At 40.0% G+C, this 20,902-nt stretch overlaps 1 protein-coding gene across 1 annotated transcript in view; it reads right to left on the reverse strand.

Annotated features, from left to right (window-relative positions):
• scara5 (scavenger receptor class A, member 5 (putative)) overlaps positions 1-20,902 on the reverse strand; it is a 126,560-nt gene that overhangs the window by 62,776 nt on the left and 42,882 nt on the right. Inside the window, exons 4-7 of the mRNA XM_041805285.1 lie at positions 3,740-3,939; positions 1,136-1,314; positions 915-1,041; positions 544-712 (exon numbers count right to left, since the gene is read on the reverse strand). Coding sequence (XP_041661219.1) covers positions 544-712; positions 915-1,041; positions 1,136-1,314; positions 3,740-3,939 — 675 coding nt within the window. The remainder of the gene's footprint in view (positions 1-543; positions 713-914; positions 1,042-1,135; positions 1,315-3,739; positions 3,940-20,902) is intronic.

A 20,902-nucleotide genomic window follows, 5' to 3' on the forward strand; every position in this document is an offset into this window, starting at 1 on the left:
CATGGTTTGTGGAGTTTAATGCCTGCCCTGACACTAAGACAAGGATAAAGAGCAAACTTGCATTAGTTAGACCAAGAAAAATGCAAGTCCAATGTTCTTAACAACTTTTAATGGGAAGCCCACACACAGCATAATACTGTGGTAATCTAAAAGTATAAATTAGAAGGTGCTACTTAGGACTCTCTTCACTTTGGGATGGTAATCATGTGAATCTTTGAAAAACTGACTTATGTAACACTAAATGCACAAAAAAGTCACTTTTCAACTCAATTCAGCCCAGTCAAGACAACTTTTGACCTGCAAATCAACGCATACTTGACATCAGCACAAAAGCTAACCTCAAGAGCACTTAAGGGAGACATTTGGTCAAAGAAGGGTCCACTTTGATTTCTCAAGTGCCTCTTTAGTGTTGAGCTTGGACCAGAATGAAGCACAGAAATGTCTCCTTTGAGAAGAGCCAAATTCTAGTTAAAAGAGGAGCAAACAAGGCTCTTTTGCTGTTATAGATGCAATTTGAACAGGCATCTATTATTTGTTACTGACCTTCGAATATGGTGAGGTTCTTCAGAGCCATGGAGTGCTCCCAGTCCTTCAGGCGGAGGTCCTCTGTGATTGTGTTCAGGATCTCCATCTCGTTCCTCAGCTGGGCCTCTGTGTGGACGTGGGTAACCCACAAACTGCTGGTGTCCTCTGTGATGTTGCTGATCTGGATCTGAGCAGTGAGAGCACAGGCAGGGAGAGTTTGAACAGCAGTAAATCATGAGCACGATTTAGTCAGATTTAAGGACAATGCATGAACTCAAACTCTTAAGATGAATATTTTAAGAGTTGTATGGGATAAATATTTAACCTGTTGCTATAAAGGAACATTTTTCAGCTGTATATTTCATGATTGTGATGTTAGATTAAAGAACCTGTAGGTCATGTATCTTCACATGATGAATACTGATGTCACTGGTGAAGGTGTGATTGACAGCTCCCACCGTCCAGTTAACCTCGTCCAGTTTCTCTCTCAACCTGCTCACCTGTCCCGAGGTTTCCCTGACAGAGAACAGAAAAAAAATGCAACTAGTCTTATCTCAGAAAAATAAAACAGTGCCTGAAAATAGGGATGTTGTGTAGGAAAGAATTGTACCTAAGCAGGACCTCCTGGTCGCGGAGCCAGGTGGAGGCTCTGGACACCTCTGAGTTCAAGCCCGTCAGGTTCCTACTGGCGGAGCTGCTCAGAGAGGACAACCTGTCGTCCAGCTGCACCAGATAACCCTCTGACTGAAGGGAGTGAGCCTGGATGGTCCTCAGCTCTACCTCCAGGCCCTGAGAGTGGAACATGTTAGTGATGAATTTAGCTATATAATTTAACCCTTAAAGCCCTGAGCTATTGTTTAACCATTTTGTCTCACCTGGACTTATTGTCTTAAAAAAGCTTGTAAAACATCAAGCCTGTGGTGCACAGTCAAGCTCTTAACATCCTTTTTTAGGACAACGTGGGCTTTAAGAGTACGTGTGCTGAGGTGATGTGACTAGAATTTTTTTAAAAGGTAAATAGAAATAAATAAACAGAAATGAAAACTTAAAGATCTTTATGTGAAACACACAGTAAACAATAATGACTAAGACCTGTTCTCCCGTCTCTTGGGGACCAAAAAGTAAAAAATAATCATTCTGTGACACATAAACTCTTAAAAATATATGCATTTTTATAAAAAAAGTTCTTGCGCTTCTTTGTATTGGCTCTATTTGTGCCATTATTCAAAGCAGATCCTGTCCGCAGTGACACAGAAGGCCACATCACAGGCTCTCTGTTTCTCTTTCTGTCCATTACAAGCTATTCAGGCCGTCTCCTGCATGATCTAACTGTAAAGACAAAGTATGACATGACGTCGGAACAGCCTAGCATTGGTTGTAAGCAGCCCGTCACAGTGCATTGTCCGCTAGTGGCAGAAATGAGAGAAAAAATTGAAATAAAAATGGATAAAAAATACATTCAATGTTGGGGCTACTGGTGTGGATTTAATCTTTAAACACCCCAGAAAGTGACCAAAGTTCCAGGCTTCCTAAAAAAGCCCCTGTAAGGGCTACGAAGGAATGTATATCGTCATTGGAACAGCAAAATGGAAGGCTTCCAGAGGGAAAAAAATGAAATAGCTACGATTTATGATTATGAAAAGTTATTTAGCTTTTAATAACCTGTGTGTCTTCTTTTCGTATACAACAACTTTGTCTCAGAGGGGTTAAATAAACATACGACATGGGGTCAGTTTTACAGAAACCGCAAAAAGCCCTTGAGAAACCAAGAAAAACCATTTTCAACTAGCTAACTAGAGAGCTATGAGTGGTGCGATGCTGTCAGCCAGCATTGAACAACTAAAAAGGGCCTTCTAATGCATTTGGGTTGTGTAATACATAAGTAAAAGTTAGCTATCTGGCCACGTTACCTCACGTAAGCTATTTATGATCCATGTTTTGAGCATGTCCCATCCCATCCTGCATCCCTTCATCACCATCTCCATGTCATCTCGTCAATCTTGGTTAGCTTCTCAGATGTCCATTCATCACCTTATCCTACTCCTTCTATCACCCCAACCAGTGTCTTGACTCATTAAGGGGCTATCCTATCCTGCTGCCAGCCTCACTACCCCTCAAGATCATAAAGATGTCTATCTTTGACAGAATCAGTCAAAACAAGTTGACTTTGCCTTTACCTCAAGTGTTCCCCCTTGCTTAGCCAACACTTAAAGCTGGGTACACACTGTGCGATTTTTCCTGCGATTCAGCCACAAATTTGGAGTTGCACAACTCAAAGGGAGTCATGCGACTCTCAGTCGGATCAGGCGTCATTTCTTGTGCTGTGTACAGGGTCACACGACAGCCGACCACGGCCCGACAACAACAATCAGCCCCTGACTAGTCGGGAGGATTTCTGGCATGTTTGATATTTTGGTTGTACGACTCTAGACACTTCACCGTGAGAGCAGAAACGCGAGCAGAATAAACAACTTTGGGGGATTGTTTTCTTTTGTAAACGGTCAGACAACGTCCTAAACTACTATGACAACAACTGGAATCACTTTCTGATGCACCTCGCTATGATAAAGGAAATAAACGGCCAGGAAATACTCTTGTCCACAGAGCTGGAGCAGACACAGAGGTGCTGTTTGCAGAGCTGCTGTTTGTGTGTGTGAGACAGGGAGAGATAGCGGTAGAGAGAGAGCAGGAGAGATATAGCGGGGGAGAGAGAGAGAATATGACTGGAGATGCTTCACATTGAGTGTGTGAGCCTTTATAAAAGGAAACTCTGTGGGGTTCTGTCACAGTCCGTCCCGGCTTTAGTCGTACAAGGTGAGCACTCCAGTCGTGCACGACCGTCGGATCGTAAAGTGTGAGCACACAACTCATGCATGATGGTCATGCGTCGTAGACGATTCAGTCGCACAGTATGAGATGACATTTTGCCACGACAGTCATATGGTCGGCTTGAAATCGCAGAGCGTATACCCAGCTTAATACCACAGTTTATCAAGGATGATGTAAACTCCCAGTAAATGAGCTTTAACAAACTTAAAAATGTATTTCTACTATCCATACCTTATGACAAAATTTAGGAGGGCTACGACTTTCATTTTAATGTTTATATCAGCTCCAGTAAACCATCATTTCAGACAAACTTGAACATTTGGTAACTGATCCTTTCGTGTCCTCAAAAATCCCAGTTTCTTGGTTTTTAACTGTCATGTCATACCTTGATGAGAATCTCCAGCCTCTGCAGCCAGTCACTGTGGTTCTGGAAAAGGTTCTCCAGTTTCCAGATGTTCTCCAGCAGGTCGGCCTGAGTGGAAGCCTCGCCCGGATTCTGCTGTGGCTGCCGAGAGCGCTCCGACATCCGGGTCACGTTCTCCATCAGCACCTCCTGGCGCTGTGAAGACACCTGGGATCGAGAGACTGGAGAGAGGAAGAGAGAGATAGAGAGAGTTACAATTGAGTTCTGGGTGTTGATTCACTGAATGCTCCAGAAAGTCCCTGAATCGAGTATCGTTTACAATCAATCACTACTGATGGAGCCAGCATGTTAATGCAGAGCAGATGTAGAATCAGTCGCCTGCACTAATTCTGGTTCTCTTTTGTTAAACATACTGTTTTGTGAAAATAAAACCTAAATATTGTTTTGACTTCAAATCCTGTTTTCCATTGTTGGCCTACTGTGATGTTCTCAGAGCCGTACAGACAAACATGATGTGGAAATTCAGTCTTTATTTTGACTGATGTTGAAATTGGCTGCTGTGCGATGATGTTCGTCCAATTCTTCCCAGAGAGAATGCATTCATCCTGAAAATTTTTACATATAGATTTCACATATGGGCTCCTTAAAATGAATGGTATGGATTACATAAACATACTTTACATTTATCTGATAGCTGCAGAGACTTGTTACTTTTTCAGATATTAGAAAACAATCATTTAATAGCTTGAAAATGACACATTGTTTAAAATAAAACACGTATCTGGCTTGTAACCTTTAGGGGAAAAGTGGGGCTTGCATATTAAATAAACTTTGCTTTTATCCCATACTTCTCCATTAAAAGTTTGGTCTTATATGAAGTTCAAGGCCCAGAGGAGGTAAATAAACCATAATTTCACAAATCCACTATATGCTAGCCAAGGCATATATGACTAAATCTTAAAACCCTTAAATCATAAAGGTATATTTAAACACAGAGCAAAGCGAACATTCACCTTGCACTTCTTTAACATGAAACAAATGATCTTTTCAGATATTTCAATGAACTAAAAAACAACATGATTCCATGATCTCTTAGAATGATATCTGGATATCTTCATTGCCACTTCCACCCTCTTGAGGCTTACTAGCATCCATTTTGATCTGCTCTAAGTTAGTTAAGGTTAGGCATCGCTTTGTACCAGGCCTGCCCACAGAATTGGCTGGGCTGCTGAAAAGCCCAATGAATGGGCCCTCTGTGGTTGTGGTTTATTTGAACCAGTAGCATAGGTGCTAGCACCCTGGCTAACAGTTGCCAACTTCATTTTGGAGCTCAAAAGTATGTCAAGCTATTACTGGGTCTGATGTTGAAATTGGTAAGTGTGCCACTTTTTAACACCTTTTCACCACTTCATCCATCCATGTATGCCAATTGTAACTTTGTCATTACATTTTTGCCACTTTTAACCAGTTTTGCCACGTTTTTGCCCGTCTTACCCATTATGAAACCCATGTTATTCACTTCTAACCTCTTTGTCCCATTTTTTTTCACCCTTTAAACACATAAAGCACCTTTTTGTGCCAATTAAGTCAACTTGTACCACCTTGTTTTGACTTTATACCCATTTTTACTATTTGTTCTTGTCACTTCAAACCAAATTTGACCATGTTTTTTTGAAGGGGGGTTTAAAAGATTTCTGAACTTCCACTGTGTAAGCAAAAAACTGTGTTGCATGAGCCTCATGAAATGGGTTTCCATGGTTGAGAAGCTGCATGCAAGCCTCACATCACCAACTCCAATGTCAAGTGTTGGATAAAGTGGTGCAAAGCCTCCTACAGGCTGTGCATTTTTTAGCAATCTTATAAATTTCTAGGATGCTGCATTGAGCTACATGAATCTCAGACGACATCAAGTTTGCCTTGTGCAGACTGCACAATGTCAACTCCTACTAAACTACTGAATTCAGGCTACGGCGTTATCGGATATGCAAGAAATTAAAACATTAATGTGCTTCTTCCTCCTTGCGCCAGTGCTGTAGTAAATAATGAAGCAATGCAACAACAAAGCCGTTGTAATTCTAGCATTCATATGCTTAGAAAAACATCTGAGATCAGATGTGGTGCCGGTGTTGCATTTATCGTTATGTCATTTCTCGCTGCATTCCTATTGGTTTGATGTAGGTCATAGCAGCAGGCACACTGTAAGATGATAATCTTAAATTTTGACACTGTCAGAGTTTTACTTCAGGATATCAGGAAATTGTCATGGATAGATAAACATGCCCTTGGCAGCCTAAAAACATTCAATTAGCTGTAACCCAACAGAGACACCCATGCACTGAGCTGAGCAGAGTTTAACCTTACCACAGACCCATCCTGTAGGAGAGGGGGATAATACCTATACCAGCAGCTTACTTTGAATTGACTTTTACTTTGTCATATAACTTCCTATACTTCAGTCATATACAGGAATAACTTTTCTGCAAGTTCCCAGCAACAGCTTGTTGATCTTGCCTTTTCATTTGAAATGCATAATGTTGAATTATGGCTCTGTTTCTCATTATAAAAACATGTAATTGTTATGATTTGTAATATAGCCTTAAATTTACATTAAAGTCATGGACTTTCATTTATTCGATAATGGATTTTAAAATAAAAATCTCAGAGAACCAGGTATAAAAAAGAACAGAGAAAAGTTGAGAGCTCATCTGAGCTACAGCATGTTTATTTAGCGGTAACATCACATTTGTTTACAGTTAACATATTACCAGTGAACCTTTCTTGTCTTTCTTTTGGCTGTGGCATAAAGGACACTTCTTCTTCTTGTTCTGCCTTTTCTCTGTTCACCACCGTGTCTAATGAGAAAAAGCTCCTTGGTTTCATGTTATGTTGGGAGCATGTTGCGTGGTAACGGCTCGATAGCCCGGAAGATATTTTGAAACCAGATCCTGAGCGTTACGCCATGACCAAAACTCTCAGCAGGGACCAACGCCTGCAAACAAACCTCAGATGGAGAAAAAAAGAAAAGACTTAGAAAACAAGTGGAAGCAGATAACTGCCTCCACACATGTGCTCTGACACTCTTTCAGACTGATACAAACAGTATTTCTGTTCCTGTGTATCCAAGAGAGTGATAGTGTTTCTGTGAGTGTGGCTACATGAGCTAGCATCAAAGCTAAGAAACATCTGTATGACCTCAGAGCAAGAAAAGTGCTGCAAAGCCACATGGCTGCAAACAAGCCATCTAAATTCCTGCTCATTATGTATGTTAGCTTCATTCCTAATGACCTGAAAAACTAAATAATCTGAAATCTATCCACTTCACAGGGTGCCTAATTGCTAAATGATGGTCTGTCAGCAGCTGTGTTTTTTCACAAGAACACACACAGACATAAATTTAACACCATTACAACCTGCTGGGAGGGACTTCTCATGCTAATTCCTCTTTAAAACATTGGCAGAAAAGGCCATGATTTTGATGAAGGATAAGAAAAGAAGCAAAAAAGAAAGCATGAACAATAATGACACCATTAAGTATAAAACTATTGCAGCAGTAATCGGACACATGGGTATTGTTGCAGTAAAATTTAAAAAATGTCTCCATGGGGGAAATAAATGATTTTATAAAGTTTTGAGCAGACTTAAATCACGCTATTCAACATCCACGTGGGCTTGCAGACTCTTCTCTCTTTTCATTGTCATATATTGTGTATCTTTTATGCAAACTTCTTGCCCTTACTCATACATTCTTAGAGCAGTGGTTCTCAACAGGTCAGGACTCACAGCTACCTTGGAATTGAACGCTAAAGACAAAAAACCTTCCACTTTCCCAAGAAAACCAGCTGTGTTATCCAAAGACAAGGAGATAGGCAAAATCTTGAGATATCTACTGACATTTAGTCAACATCATGGGAAAACCTAAAAAATACATGTACGGTGCCTATAAAAGTATTTGTCCCTCGTGATTGCATAAATAGCCACCCTCTTCAAAGTGGCTGAACTAATTCAACAGAGGTCCAACCTGTTGGTGCTAGTAGTCTCATTATTAGTGAAATGGGTATCACCCGAGTGCAGTGAATGTGTCTCAAGTGGTTGGAGTATAAAGACACCTGTGTCTGGAAGGTCCAGTCACTGGTTTATCAGTATTCCTGGCAACCATTACACCATGGAGACAAAAGAACACTCCAAGCAACTCAGAGAAAATGTTATTGAAAAGTATAAGTCAGGGGATGGATACAAAAAATTTCCAAGGCTCTGAACATTCACCAGAGTTCAGTTAAATCCATCATCAAGAAATGGAAGGAATATAGCACATGTGTAAATCCGCCCAGATCAGACTGTCATTACAAAGTGAGTTACCATGCAAGGAGTTTCATGAGAGAGGCCACCAAGACACCTATGACTACTCTGAAGGAGTTACAACCTTCAGCAGCTGAGATGGGAGAGACTCTGCATACAACAACTGTTGCCTGGGTTCTTCATGAGTGAAAGCTGGTGTAAAAATCAGTAAAAGGGTAGAAAATCCAAGGATGAATACTTTCATAGGTACCTTATGAATTTCCTGTATCTCCACCTAGGGCTTCTGTACATGAACTCTTTGTCTATGTACAAAGCGGAAACCTCCATTCCTGAAAAATGAAGCCAATGCGAAAGAGCAAAAAAATTGCAATACTGCAAGTGTCCACTTGAGGCTGGCTGCAGGAACACCAAAGGTTCCATCTGAACACATGTTAAAAAGCTGGTTTCAAACTAGAAATAAACTGGTTTACAGCCTGGTTCAGTGTCTTCATGTCCTCTCGATGTATGGGGGGATGAAATTTTTGTACCACAATGGTTTAGATTATATTTAGGAAAAACCTCACTGTGGACTGATTGGTGCATCTCATTTGATTGACAGATAGTTTGGCAGGCAGAAGCTACGTTTCTGTCGTAGCTAACTGGACAGCTGACAGGAAGCCGAGCTTAGTGGGCTAAAGGGTTAGGTTGATCCAAAGTTCGGTTGAGACAGCGATTTTAATATGGTGCCCTGCGTGGATTGGTTTCAAGAAGTGTTTGAATCCGCCTGTTGTAAGCAGACGGCTGACGTCACACAGGGTTTGTCCAATTCTTTCTACAGTCTATGTTTCTATCCCACATTTGCGACCCACTTTCAGTTCCCAATCCAGCGGTTGAGAACCACTACACTAAAGCATTCATGTTAGCTTTGATTCATGTGCACCACTGTTTACCCCATCAGACGGCACTTGCCCTTAAAGGTACAGTGTGTAAAATTAAGGAATATACGCAACATTTAACAGTCAGGATCTAGATCTTGATGCTCACTTCTGATGGTAACTGTGACAGAAAGAAGGAAAAATAGGTATCTGTTTTTTTTTGGTCCCTTCTATGGTACTGCAGAAACATGCAAGATGCAAAAATCCAAGATGGTAGAGCCTACGGAGGGAACCCTCATAATGTATGGCTAGAAGGCTTACTGTAACCTAATTAAAAAAAAAAAAAAAAAAAAAAATTTTTACACTGAAGTGTTTAAACACTAATTTAGATAGGCCTACTTTTAACTATTATGCTTAATTTCTGCTAAAATCTACTTGGCTATACACCTTTAACCACTGGAGCCATTTTTTTCCCAGTGGCATGCAGCACAACCCAAGCAGCTGGATTTCTGAGTTTTAAAGATTGCAGAGTAAAAGAGATCAAAATACAAACAACATGTTTGTTGCATACTTTGCCTTTCATAGGTTAACTTTAGCACATTAGGCTTGTGCTTGTGCAGTTCATAAAAACTACATGCCTGTGAGATAATGCTGTCAGAAACCTTTAGCAGCTACAGATGGATCAGCAGAGCAGGGCTCAGTGTTAATGTAATCTGAGGGATGGTTTCCAGATTTTCTAAAATTTGTCTGCGGAACCACAGTGTGGTTTTTGTAAGATTAAGGTGCAGGATTACATTTGTTAACCACGGACAGTTTGGGGCTGCGAGTTCTCACAGTTCAGGGAAACTGCGCGCCTTGAGAGTTAAGACATGCATGAACTTTTAATCACTTCTGAAGAGTTTTTTTTTAACTGTGCCCTTTGTTTCCAAACCCCAAAGGAATAATCAATCAGCAATAGAGATCAATCTCCACAAAGTAAAGTCTGTTCAGCTGCTGCTCTGTTAACATAGAGAGGTCACTGTTGGGTAATGACATGGATATTAAAGGCTTTTCCTTTCTCTATTTCCTCTTAGGAGCGGTGGAAAAAGCTGTAAACTCTGACATATTATCACATTGGAAAGTTAATTTGCCAAACTTGTTACCTAATTACACATTTAAACAGCTGCCTGCAGATCAGGCACTCACTTTGCATGTTTACAGATCATAAAATGACTCATTAGCAGCTGTTATCACTACAACAGGCTGAGTAACAGGTGGAATATCACCAGAAATGTCCTCATGGGAAAATTATTAATAACAGATTGTACCTGCAATTAAACTTTTTATAAAGAGTGCAGTTTGGTAAGGTTTAGACACCAAAACAACATGGTATGGTCCAAAAAGGAGATCAGGGTTTTGGCTAAAAAGTCAAGGAAATTAGAAAAGAAGGAAGTGATCTCATATTAAGTTATTAGAGAAGAAAGGTTATATCAGTTAAATGCATTAACACTGACCTTTGGACTCATGAGATGTGAAACCTGCACTTTTGTCAAAGTCATTTACTCAAATTGGGAACCTTTTATTCTTTCCAGAGGAAAAGGGGACTATTTATTGCATCATGCATAAAGTCGTTTTGACTTTCAGTACAAGACAAGGCGGTAATATTTATTAAAAAAAAGACTGGACCTACTCATTATGTAGTGTCAAGGCCAACAGTTGTGCCATTTGAACTCTAACACCACACCAACAGGGGCTGTAATGATAATGTATTAAAATACACGCACTTCAGTATGGAGTTGGCCCGTCTTTTACAGCTAGAACAGCCTCCATTTCTTCTTCTGTAGAGCATTTTATGAGGCCAGACACTGATGTTGGACGAGAAGGCCTGGCTCATAATCTCTGTTCCTGTTCATCCCAAAGGTGCTTGATGAGGTTCAGGTCAGGGCTCTGTGCAGACCGGTCAAGTTCTTCAACACCAAACTCATCAAACCATGTCCTAAAGTCCTTGCTTTGTGCACTGGGGCACAGTCATGTTGTAGAATAGAGAAGAGGTTCTCCAAACTGTTGCCACAAAGTTGGAGGTATAGCATTGTCCAAAATGTCTTAGTATGCTGAAACATTAAGATTGGCCTTCACGGGAGATAAGGGGACTAGCCCAAACCCTCTAAAACAGCCCCATACCATCATATCTCCACCAAACTTCATAGTTTGCACAGTGCAGTTAGGCAATATTCTCCCAGCATACATAAGCCCACACTCAGAACGGGCTTCCACTGCTCCACAGTCCAGCTTCGGTGTGCTTAACACCAGTCAATCTGACGCACTGGCTTGCCTGCAGCTGCTCGACCATGGAAACCCACTGTGCTTACATTAATGCCAGTGGAAGTTCAGAACTTTTTAGCTATGGAATCAGCAGAGCACTGGTGACATTTAGCACGCTTCTACTTTCTAATAATATCACTTACAGGTGACTGGTGAATATCTAGCAGGGATGAAATTTTACAAACTGTCTTACTGTAAAAGGTTTCAGCCATCACAGTACTACTCTTGATGTTGCTGAGCTCTTCAGCACGACCCATTTTGTATCACAACTGTTTTCAAATGAAGACTGCATGGCAAGGTGCTTGATTTTATATACAGGTGGCAATGGGTCTGATTGAAACATATGAATTAGAAAATAGGATATGTATCAATGCGCTAATGGAAAGATGTCAGAGTGAGAGGCTGCCAATCCAAGTTCCTACAGATTTAGATTTTGCCATCCCCTCCTACTGGATCTCTTTACAAAAATATGATACATTAATATTAAAAAAACTTTAGACAAAAGATAGATATCCCAGTGAGCTGTAATTGCCATTTTCTTTCATCAATCAATCATCATGTCAGACTGCAGGTGAATTACACCATGAGAGACCAGTCTGAGTGGGACGAGACACCTGCCTGATAAATCCATTTCAAACCTCTAATACTTCAGTTCAGCCTTGTAGAATGGGAAATCCATTTGTTTTGTTTTGTACATGTGTTTAAAGGACTGGCATTTGAATCTGTCTGTAAAGGAGAAACTTCATAATATTGTATCAAGTGTTGGGAAAGGAGGCCAGGTCAACAGCTGGGCTTCAGTGAGTAATGTGAATGGATTCTGTATCATCTTCCCAGTCTTCAAATGCAGGGCTAGATCTACCTCATTCTTTGGTCAAGAAAGGCTTTCCCTAGTCTGTATCAGCCTATTCTGACCATGAAACTAAAACAAAGTCAAACTACCAATACAAAGAAACAAAGGTGGGCTCCTGAAATGTAAGTAGAAGAACAAAGATATCTGAAAACTACACACAAACACAGAGTGTCCTGTTGAGACAGACGGGCCGTCTGGACAGTGTCACGGTCGGGGCAGACAGAGGGAGGTCTATCAGAGATGCATTCCTGTGTGGGCAAAGCCAAAGACAACACGGTGCCTTTTCTTAAACTCTTTATCTGCAGCCAGTGAGAGATTTACTCTTTAAGACATTTCAATATGTCTGCGACACTTTTAAACAACCTACGTTCTAAAGACTGATTTGTATGGGACAAATTTGCTGTATATAAAAAGTGTAGCTCAAGGAATATGATGATTGAAGAGAGGACGGAGCTGAATGAGTTTTCACTTCTTCACATTTTCAGATGTAAAAATCAAATTTCATTGTAAACATCTTTAAAACATCTATATGCTTTAGTTAACTTCACTTTTTTACTTTCTCTGCTTTTTTGTAGTTTTATTTCTCTGTTTATAACTAAAAACTCAAAAGAAAATAATTTTTGCTAAATTTGAAAAACAGTTAAACATTTTTTGTCTTGTTTTTATTTTCTTTTATTTGTTGCATTTAGCCACAAAAATATTTATAATATTTACATGTTATTATGATTGTATTTATGTAGTTGTGTATACTATTTAGTGGTTAAACTTTTTTTTTATCAGGGACAACAAAGATAGGTAAAGTTAACACGCACAATGTGAGACAGAGCAGTTAATGACTGTTAAAAAAATATGTTGTTGGTTCAAAAAAATCCAAAATAGCTCTCAGAATTTTCTCTGAGTTGATAGAAGACATTTTTAGTTTTAAGTAGACAGTACAGTACAATCACTTTTGATTTTGCAATCATCCTTTAATCTGTCTAATTTTCCCTAAATGCCTTTGAGCATTCAACCCTTTTGCACCATGAATGAAGTTACCCACTGAGTTAGACAACATGCATTTATTCTATATTTCAAGTCTTAAGGAGCCCAAAAACAATTCTTTAAAAAGTCTGTTGGGAAAGAAAAAAAAACATTTAAAACAAAACTTTCATGAAAAAAGAAAGACTTCTTCCTCTGTTGACATGAAATGTGTGGTGTTCCACTTTAGGTCCTCTGGTAGTTTTGTTAACATACTCCATATAAAGTCATATTAAAAATTATGCATATTCATTTTGTATTAGTTGGATTTAAACTAAATATGTAAAAGAAATATCCACAGCTTAGTTAAACTAAGAAAAGTTACCCTAGCACAAAGGTACAAGTAAAACTGAGTTGTTATGATTTAAATTGGCAAAGTACCAACTACATTTCCTGTGTTGAACTTCCATTCATATCAAAATTAATACATTTTATGTGTTTTAAACTTATACTGATAGATTGTGACTCGATTCCTGAGTGAATAAATGGGATGTCTTTTAATTAATTATCTATCAATAACTCATATTTTATCTATATAGCTCTCTTCATACAAAACAGCAGCACACAGCGCTTTGCATTGAAAAAACAAAAAACAAAAAAAGAACAAATCCCACAATCAATTTCACAAGGCTAGAAGATGTGTTATAAATAAAAACTGCAAGAAGAGAAACTTATGAACCAAGGAAATGATATCTTGAGTTCATAATGAGGAAACACAGCAGGTTAGATTGGGTTAAAATCTAAAAAGATGAGTATCAAAATTCTTAAAACCTATTGGTACTATCACTGAACATTTGTCCAAGTCAAAATAACATGTTAATTTATATTAATTATTCACGCAATACTAACTAATCACGCTGATGTTGTGCATCCCTGTTTTTACAACCAAAGCTTTGTAAACCCGCTGTATAAAAAATTCTATACAGGTCAAAAGTCTGAAAGTTCTGTGACTCCTAGCTGTGCATCCATGGATACTAATCTCCTGGTCTAGCTCTCTCAGGGTTTTTAATAAAGTTACTTAATATGTGTGTTTGTATGTGTGTGGTTGTGTGTCAGTTTCTAAGAACACTTTATTTAGCTTCCAAACAACTCGGCCATTAATAACACACTTAGCTTAAGTCCAAGAGGACTGAACTGTGTTGAGATAGTCAACTTTGGTTCAGTGGCACACTTCATTACTCGACATCATTTAATGAGGTCAGCCAGGCCTCAACAGCAGTGATTCCTAACAGATTCAAAATTCAAGTAAAACTTGATTCTACTGATGGTTTGAGAAGTTTAAATCTGTTTGAATCATCCTGTGCTCTTGAAACTACAACATTTTAACTGATTCTCAGAAATGAACAGTTTTCACATACAGAAAAAAATCAATCGTGTCCCTCCATCCACCGCCCATTTTCAACTTGACTGAAAATGCAACAAAGTAAAAAAAAAAAAAAAAAACTTGAAATATTGCAAAAAGATTTGGTGAATAAACAATGATGTAGAGGAAATTAGCCCAGTGCAACATCTCATCATCCCCCCCATATAATAATAAAAATAAAATAAACAAATAAATAAACTTATAAAAATGGTCTAGTTAACATATTTTTTGTTGAAATCTTTTCTTTTTTTTTCAAATGCATGTAATGTTTTAGGCTTTAATATTAAGATCAGTCCCTATATCGCCACCAGCCACAAGGGGGAGATTGAGATATTTTAGTTGAATATTTCTGTGGCTGTCATGTTTTCTGTCACTGGGTTTGATGGAATGCTGTGTGGTGGTAAGTGAAAAAAGCAGGCTGGAATGGACCGAATATAAATGTATTAGCCACAAGTTAACAGCTTTCCTCCTAACTTTGTCATAAACCTGACAAAGGACATAGTGATATACTATTTAGTGGGGATGTAATGGCATCAAAATCTCACAGTATGGTAAGGTTGTTTTCACTCCTGATAGTCCAGGGGACTCTGACTGTTTTGGAACGGAAATTGCAACATTGTTGCACTTTCCTTTGGTTTGGTTTGCATCCACACTGCTCTTGGCCAAACAGACCAAACCATCTGAACACCCACAACCTCTGCCCGTTAGGGCTGATGTCGTCACAAACAAACGGCGACCAAGAAGAAAAAAAGGCGTAGAAGAAGACAAAAACGGAAATCCATCTCCTTCTGTCGGTCTTTTTTCCCACATAAACAATAAAAAAACACAGAATTTACACTGTCTTGGGGTTTCTGCTGTTGCACTGGGGCGTCATGGGCGGCCAGCTAGGCGGTGAGCTGTCCAGCATGTCGTTCTTTACGTGAGATGAATAAATAAGCACGGACTATGACATGTTGCTATGGCTACACAGATGCCAAGTGAGGTACCTACATGTATTTGAGCGTATTAAATCACATATTACTCCGTACATCATTACGCTTTATGCCACTTCCTACCTTTGGTTTACAAGTTGGTCCACTTTGCTTTCACACTTCAAACGAACCACACCAGGATTCGTTTGGAAACGGACCGAGACCCCCTGTTTTCAAGTGGACTAGAGTCTGCTTGTTTGGTTTGCACCAGAGTTCGTTTGAGCTTTCACACCACTCCAAATGAACCTGACTATCCGGGAAAAAGGACCAGAGCTCGTTTAAATCGGACCAAACAGCTCTGGTGTGAATGCGCCCTAAAGAGAAGTGGGATTGTGGCTCCTCATGTTACTCGTATTCCCCATCAAGTGTGTCTCCAAAGTCTGACAGTGTCTGAATATTGTTTCTGTTTGTCTGCCACCTTTTCTCCTTTCTCATTTCTTGTTGACGGGAAACCAAAATCCTGCCACACATCAGATTTTAAAAGTCACTGGAGCCTCTGAGATCTCAAATGTTGCAGTCACACTGGTGCCCCCATAGACCAGTGTTGGTGGTGTGACACTGGCATGCCTTGAGGCAAGTCTTGGTGTGCTGCGGGAGTTTGTACAACTGTACACTTTTACTATAACTATACAAATGAAGTTACAGTAACATGTTTGAAAGAGGCTATTTTGTATGGACGAAGACATGATGTGCTTTGAGACTTTGGCTTGATCGTAGGTGTGCCTTGGGCATAAAAGGTATCAACAATAACAATACATCTCTACTATTTAGCAAAACTTCTTGATGACAAGTTATGAGGGAGTTGTGACGTGCTGCTCACAGATGAGTTGGTTCTAAGAGTGAGTAGTGGGAACCGACTTCAGATGAAAGACAAATGTACCTTTTTTCTATAATTGTTATTGTTTTAAAGATATCAAAAAGGCAAAATGGTACAGAGTAAAGAGCTTTTTGGGAGACAAAAGACCGGCTCTCATATAACCGAGCTGAGCCACATGATCCAGATCTCTAAAAATAGCTGTCATTCCCTTCATCCCAAGAGACGTAAATAAAGCTTCTATTTACAAGCAGACCACGTCAGTTGATGGGGTGGTCTTCAATGCGTGCCAGCACTTGTTGTGTCTATGCAACCAATCCACTGGTCTGAGATGTGAAGGCATCTCAGACCACCTCTGTATGCTGTCTGAGTGACTGGTTATCAAATGGTCTTCAGTGCACACTGAGGTCGTCCTCACAAAGCATTACAGATTACCACTTGGTATCGGAATGGCCAAATTGGATAGAAATCCGTGTTTATGTGCAGTGTTAACAGGGTGAGATAGATCTGACTGTGTGTGGTAGCGTTTGCTGACATTTGTGGAAAGATGAATTGTTTGAAAAGCTGATCTTTTATTTTTCCTGATCTAGAAAAACATGTTTAACCTTCATCTCACCACAACTGTGACTCACTGCTGCTTCAGAATGAAAGAAAGAATGTAAATATGATTATACTGTATGACCATTTCTCCATCATCTACACAACAGCTACTCCACGCTGGACACATTACTGCATAACGCCTCATTAGAGAAGACAAACTGGTCAGTAGACACGTCTGCCCACAGTCCTTCTATTACTGGACCTCCATGAAGGACTCAGACATGTCTGACAGGGTCAGGACAGAGTTCAGAGCCTCTCCTGGCCCCCTGACCTCACCACCTCCACACTCACATTAATCTTTAGAGGAAACACGTCTGATAAGGGATGGCTGTGGAGGAGCTTTTAACTTGACTTTAACCAGAACATCTTGTTGAAACTGATCTTTGGCAAACATGTCACAGTCTTCCTGCTGCCCAACCCAAACTCTAAAAGCCAGAACAAACAGTTCTCAAATGATAAGTCTGATCTGTGGAGAACCTTGAATAACCCTTTAGAGCAAAGGAGGAATCAGGTAACAAAACTCTGATAAAGATGGATCTGAGGCACATTTAGGGACGAAGAAAGTGTGGGAAATTATGGCTTTCTCTCCCTCAAGTGAAAAGTAAAACCTTGGCATAGGAATTGCAATATGACCCCTGAATGTAGAAATTCTGGGGTAATCTATGCAGGATGTAGACGTCACGTACCTGAGCTCCCTGCAACACCAGTCCTGCTCATGGTCTGCTTGATGCTGCTGACATATTTTGCTCTCAGCTCTCCAGCCTTCTCCTTCTAGCTTAAAACTATTTAGTTAACCCTCATAAGGGGTGGGCATTATACACTTTAAAAGCCACAACCTTCTGCTTGGCTAACTCTGGGAGAAACTGTTGTACTGAGAATGTCAAAACTAACAATACATCCATTTTGCAATCAGTGGTTAAATAAGACATGTCATTCACATATGGGACTTATTATAATGACTTGAGAGGATTGATCCCTGATTTCTTCATGTTCAGATGAGCATTTTAGGATCAAGTGAGAGGCAGAATATGTTGTTTTCAAGACACAAAGAGCTCAGCAGAAAAGCATAGTTACAATGACAAGGAAAAATCTTTTGCAAAGCAGAAACCTCAGGCAGAACCAGACCCCTGTTCAACAGCCTGCTGCTGAAACTGTACCAGGGTTCTAAAGGGACAGAGGGAAATGAAGAAAGGGAGAAGGGGAAGATGAAGAAACACAAAATCACAGATCAGGAAATGGAATTGGTTTCCATGGCTGAGCAGCTGCCTGCAGGCCTCACACCACAAAGTCCAAGCGTTGGATGGAGTAGTGTAAAGCACACTGGTGTGGAGCAGTGGAAATGTGTTCTGTGGGGTGACCAATCACGTTTCTCTGTTTGGTGATCAGATGGGCATGTTTGGGTTTGGTGGATGCATGGAGAATGTTACCAGTCTGACTGAAATGTGCCAACTGTGAAGTTTGGTGAAAGAGGGATAATGGTATGGGCCTAGGCCCATGATCTCTTTAGCATACAAGACATTCTGGACAATGCTATGCTTCCAACTTTCCAGTTTGAGGAAGGCCCTTTCCTATTCCAACATGACTGTGCCTCAGAGGACAATGCAAGGACTATAAAGACATGGTTTGATGAGTTTGGGGAGGTAGATTTGACTGGCCCACACAGATCCCCCTGACCTCAACCCCATTGAACACCTTTGGGATGAACTGGAACGGAGATTGTGAACCAGGCCTTCCCTCCAACATCAGTGCCTGATCTCATGAATGCTCTACAGAATAAATGGGCACAAATATCCTAAAAAACATGCAAAGGCTTGTGGAAATCCTTCCAAGAAGAGTGGAGGCAGTTATGGCTGCAAAAAAACGGCAACTCCCCTTTCTACGCATTTGAGGACGATGTCATTATAGTCACTGTTGATGTGACGGTCAAGCAGCCAAGTACTTTTGTCCAAATGGTGTATGTTTTCGGCTGAAAGACAGTGGTCTTTAGACTTTAATTACTCTTTTATAACTACAACGATGATAAAATGGGGTGGACTGATATTTGAAACTTCAGCAGTTGGAGCCAAGCAGGTCTACAGCAGGAGGCCATTCACAACAACTATCAACATACTGTAAAACATCTATTGAATTCCTAGAGATGATAACTGGTAACCCAGTGTCATTTACTGTTTCAAATATTAAGTATTCTGTATGGATTTGGAGAGAAAAAAATGCCCAGTGGACACCCTGACAACATGGTTGACCGTCCCATGGTTATTCCTGTGTGAAAGCATAAAAAGCATAGTTGTGTTACACCCATTTTTCAGCTTTTTGGCACAATATTTTACATTACTTGAATTGGTGCTGAGTGTAAATTGTAGATTCTTCCAGTAAGAGAGCAGCTCCTGCAGATACTTGGCTGAAAAAAACTTTTCTTGTCTGAGTAAAATACTTTGGAACAACTCTGCACACCATGTAATGTAACTCTGAAATACAACTCAGATTCAGACAAGCTCAACAACTGACCAGCCAGAGCTGAAAACGATCGGACCTGAGAGGAGGATGGGAAAAATAGCAACCTGGACAAATATTAAAACAGCTGGTTCTCGTGTATTAATAGCCAGTTTACCATATGTGTCCTGTGAATGAGAACGCTTCGTCCTAACTGTTAGTAGTGGACACATACCAGATTTATCAGATTTTAATCAAAGGTATTTTTGAATTAATATCCCTCTAATATGACTTATATTATTAATAATAAGGACTGATATGGACACCACATCTGTCACAACAGATTCCATGTTTCCCTGTGTAAGTGAGGGAAACAGAGGGATCGTTCACCTCCAACCAGACAAACAACCCACTTGACTTTGAGGAGATGCCAGCGGCAGGAAGGAGGGAAGGAAACAAAGAAGAAAGAGCCTTTTTGTGAACTGCAGACCTGAAAGTCTTCCAGTGGTGAATGAGAATGTAATTACAGGATCTTCAAACAGCATGCCTTCCTTCAAAGGCAGGCATTACTGCTATTCAAACAGATGAATATAAAAGACTAGATTAATATCCAGAGTGAAGATCAATAACAAACAACTGTCTGTAAACTGAAATGTGTCAGAGATGACTTTTCAAATGGAATATTGCAGCAGTTACCAAGAATGACAGACAGTATAGTCTGGATGAAATGGTGAAAACTGATAGGAAAAAATGGATGTTTGTTTTTGTGTGTACACACAGAGAATGTGCTCTCATGTGTGTGGCACATGGGCATAGCACAGGGGAGAAGAGGGTAATGCTGATTACCCAGGTCCACAGTAGGGAGGGGCCCTTGAGGAGCCTGCAATGAAAAGTGTGTTTTTATTTAATTTTCTTAGTAAATAGTAGGGGTGGGAGAAAAAAATCGATGCAGCATAGTAACGCAACAAATATGTACAACAAATATGGCAGCACCAGGGGAAGGACATTAGGAATGCAAGCAGGGCACGAATGAGATGGACATGACACATGAGGTTTGCAAGAAGTGCTACATGAAAATAACATACTCGGGAAATACGACAAACATGAGGGCAAGACTAATGCTAAATCAGCTAAACAGATGAAAAAAATTGTTTAGATCACAATATATCGCAATACATGGTATTACAATACTCACTGTATTGCAAAATGTTCAAAATCACAATAATATCGAACTGTGACTCAAGTATCGTGATAATATCGTATCGTGGGGCCACTAGTGATTCCCACCCCTACTAGTTAGTGTCATAATTGAATCAAAAGTGACTAAATGAATCAGTCAACAGACTGAAATCTGTATCAAATAGAGTACAATACAATACTGGGGGCCCATGCTTCTCCCTTAAAAATGTCCACATGGTATAGTCCAGCACTGCGAAATAATGCAAGTAAATTAAATTTTAACAATAGTAATAATATTGCTCATACATGGGAAAATTGTGGTTAAAAAGACATTAAAATGCTTAGATATTTGTAAAAATGAGGCAACATTTGTTGCTTGGCTAGCCATTGAAGGAGCCCTGTGTAAAATTCTTTCTGGGGGCCCAAAATCCCTAGCTACACCCCTGGTGTGGCATACAGTGATTCAGGGCATGTCTGTCTATTTTGCAATGTTGACAGCGTGCAGCAGT

This window comes from Cheilinus undulatus, linkage group 14 (assembly GCF_018320785.1).
Source record: "Cheilinus undulatus linkage group 14, ASM1832078v1, whole genome shotgun sequence".
NCBI lineage: Eukaryota > Metazoa > Chordata > Actinopteri > Labriformes > Labridae > Cheilinus > Cheilinus undulatus.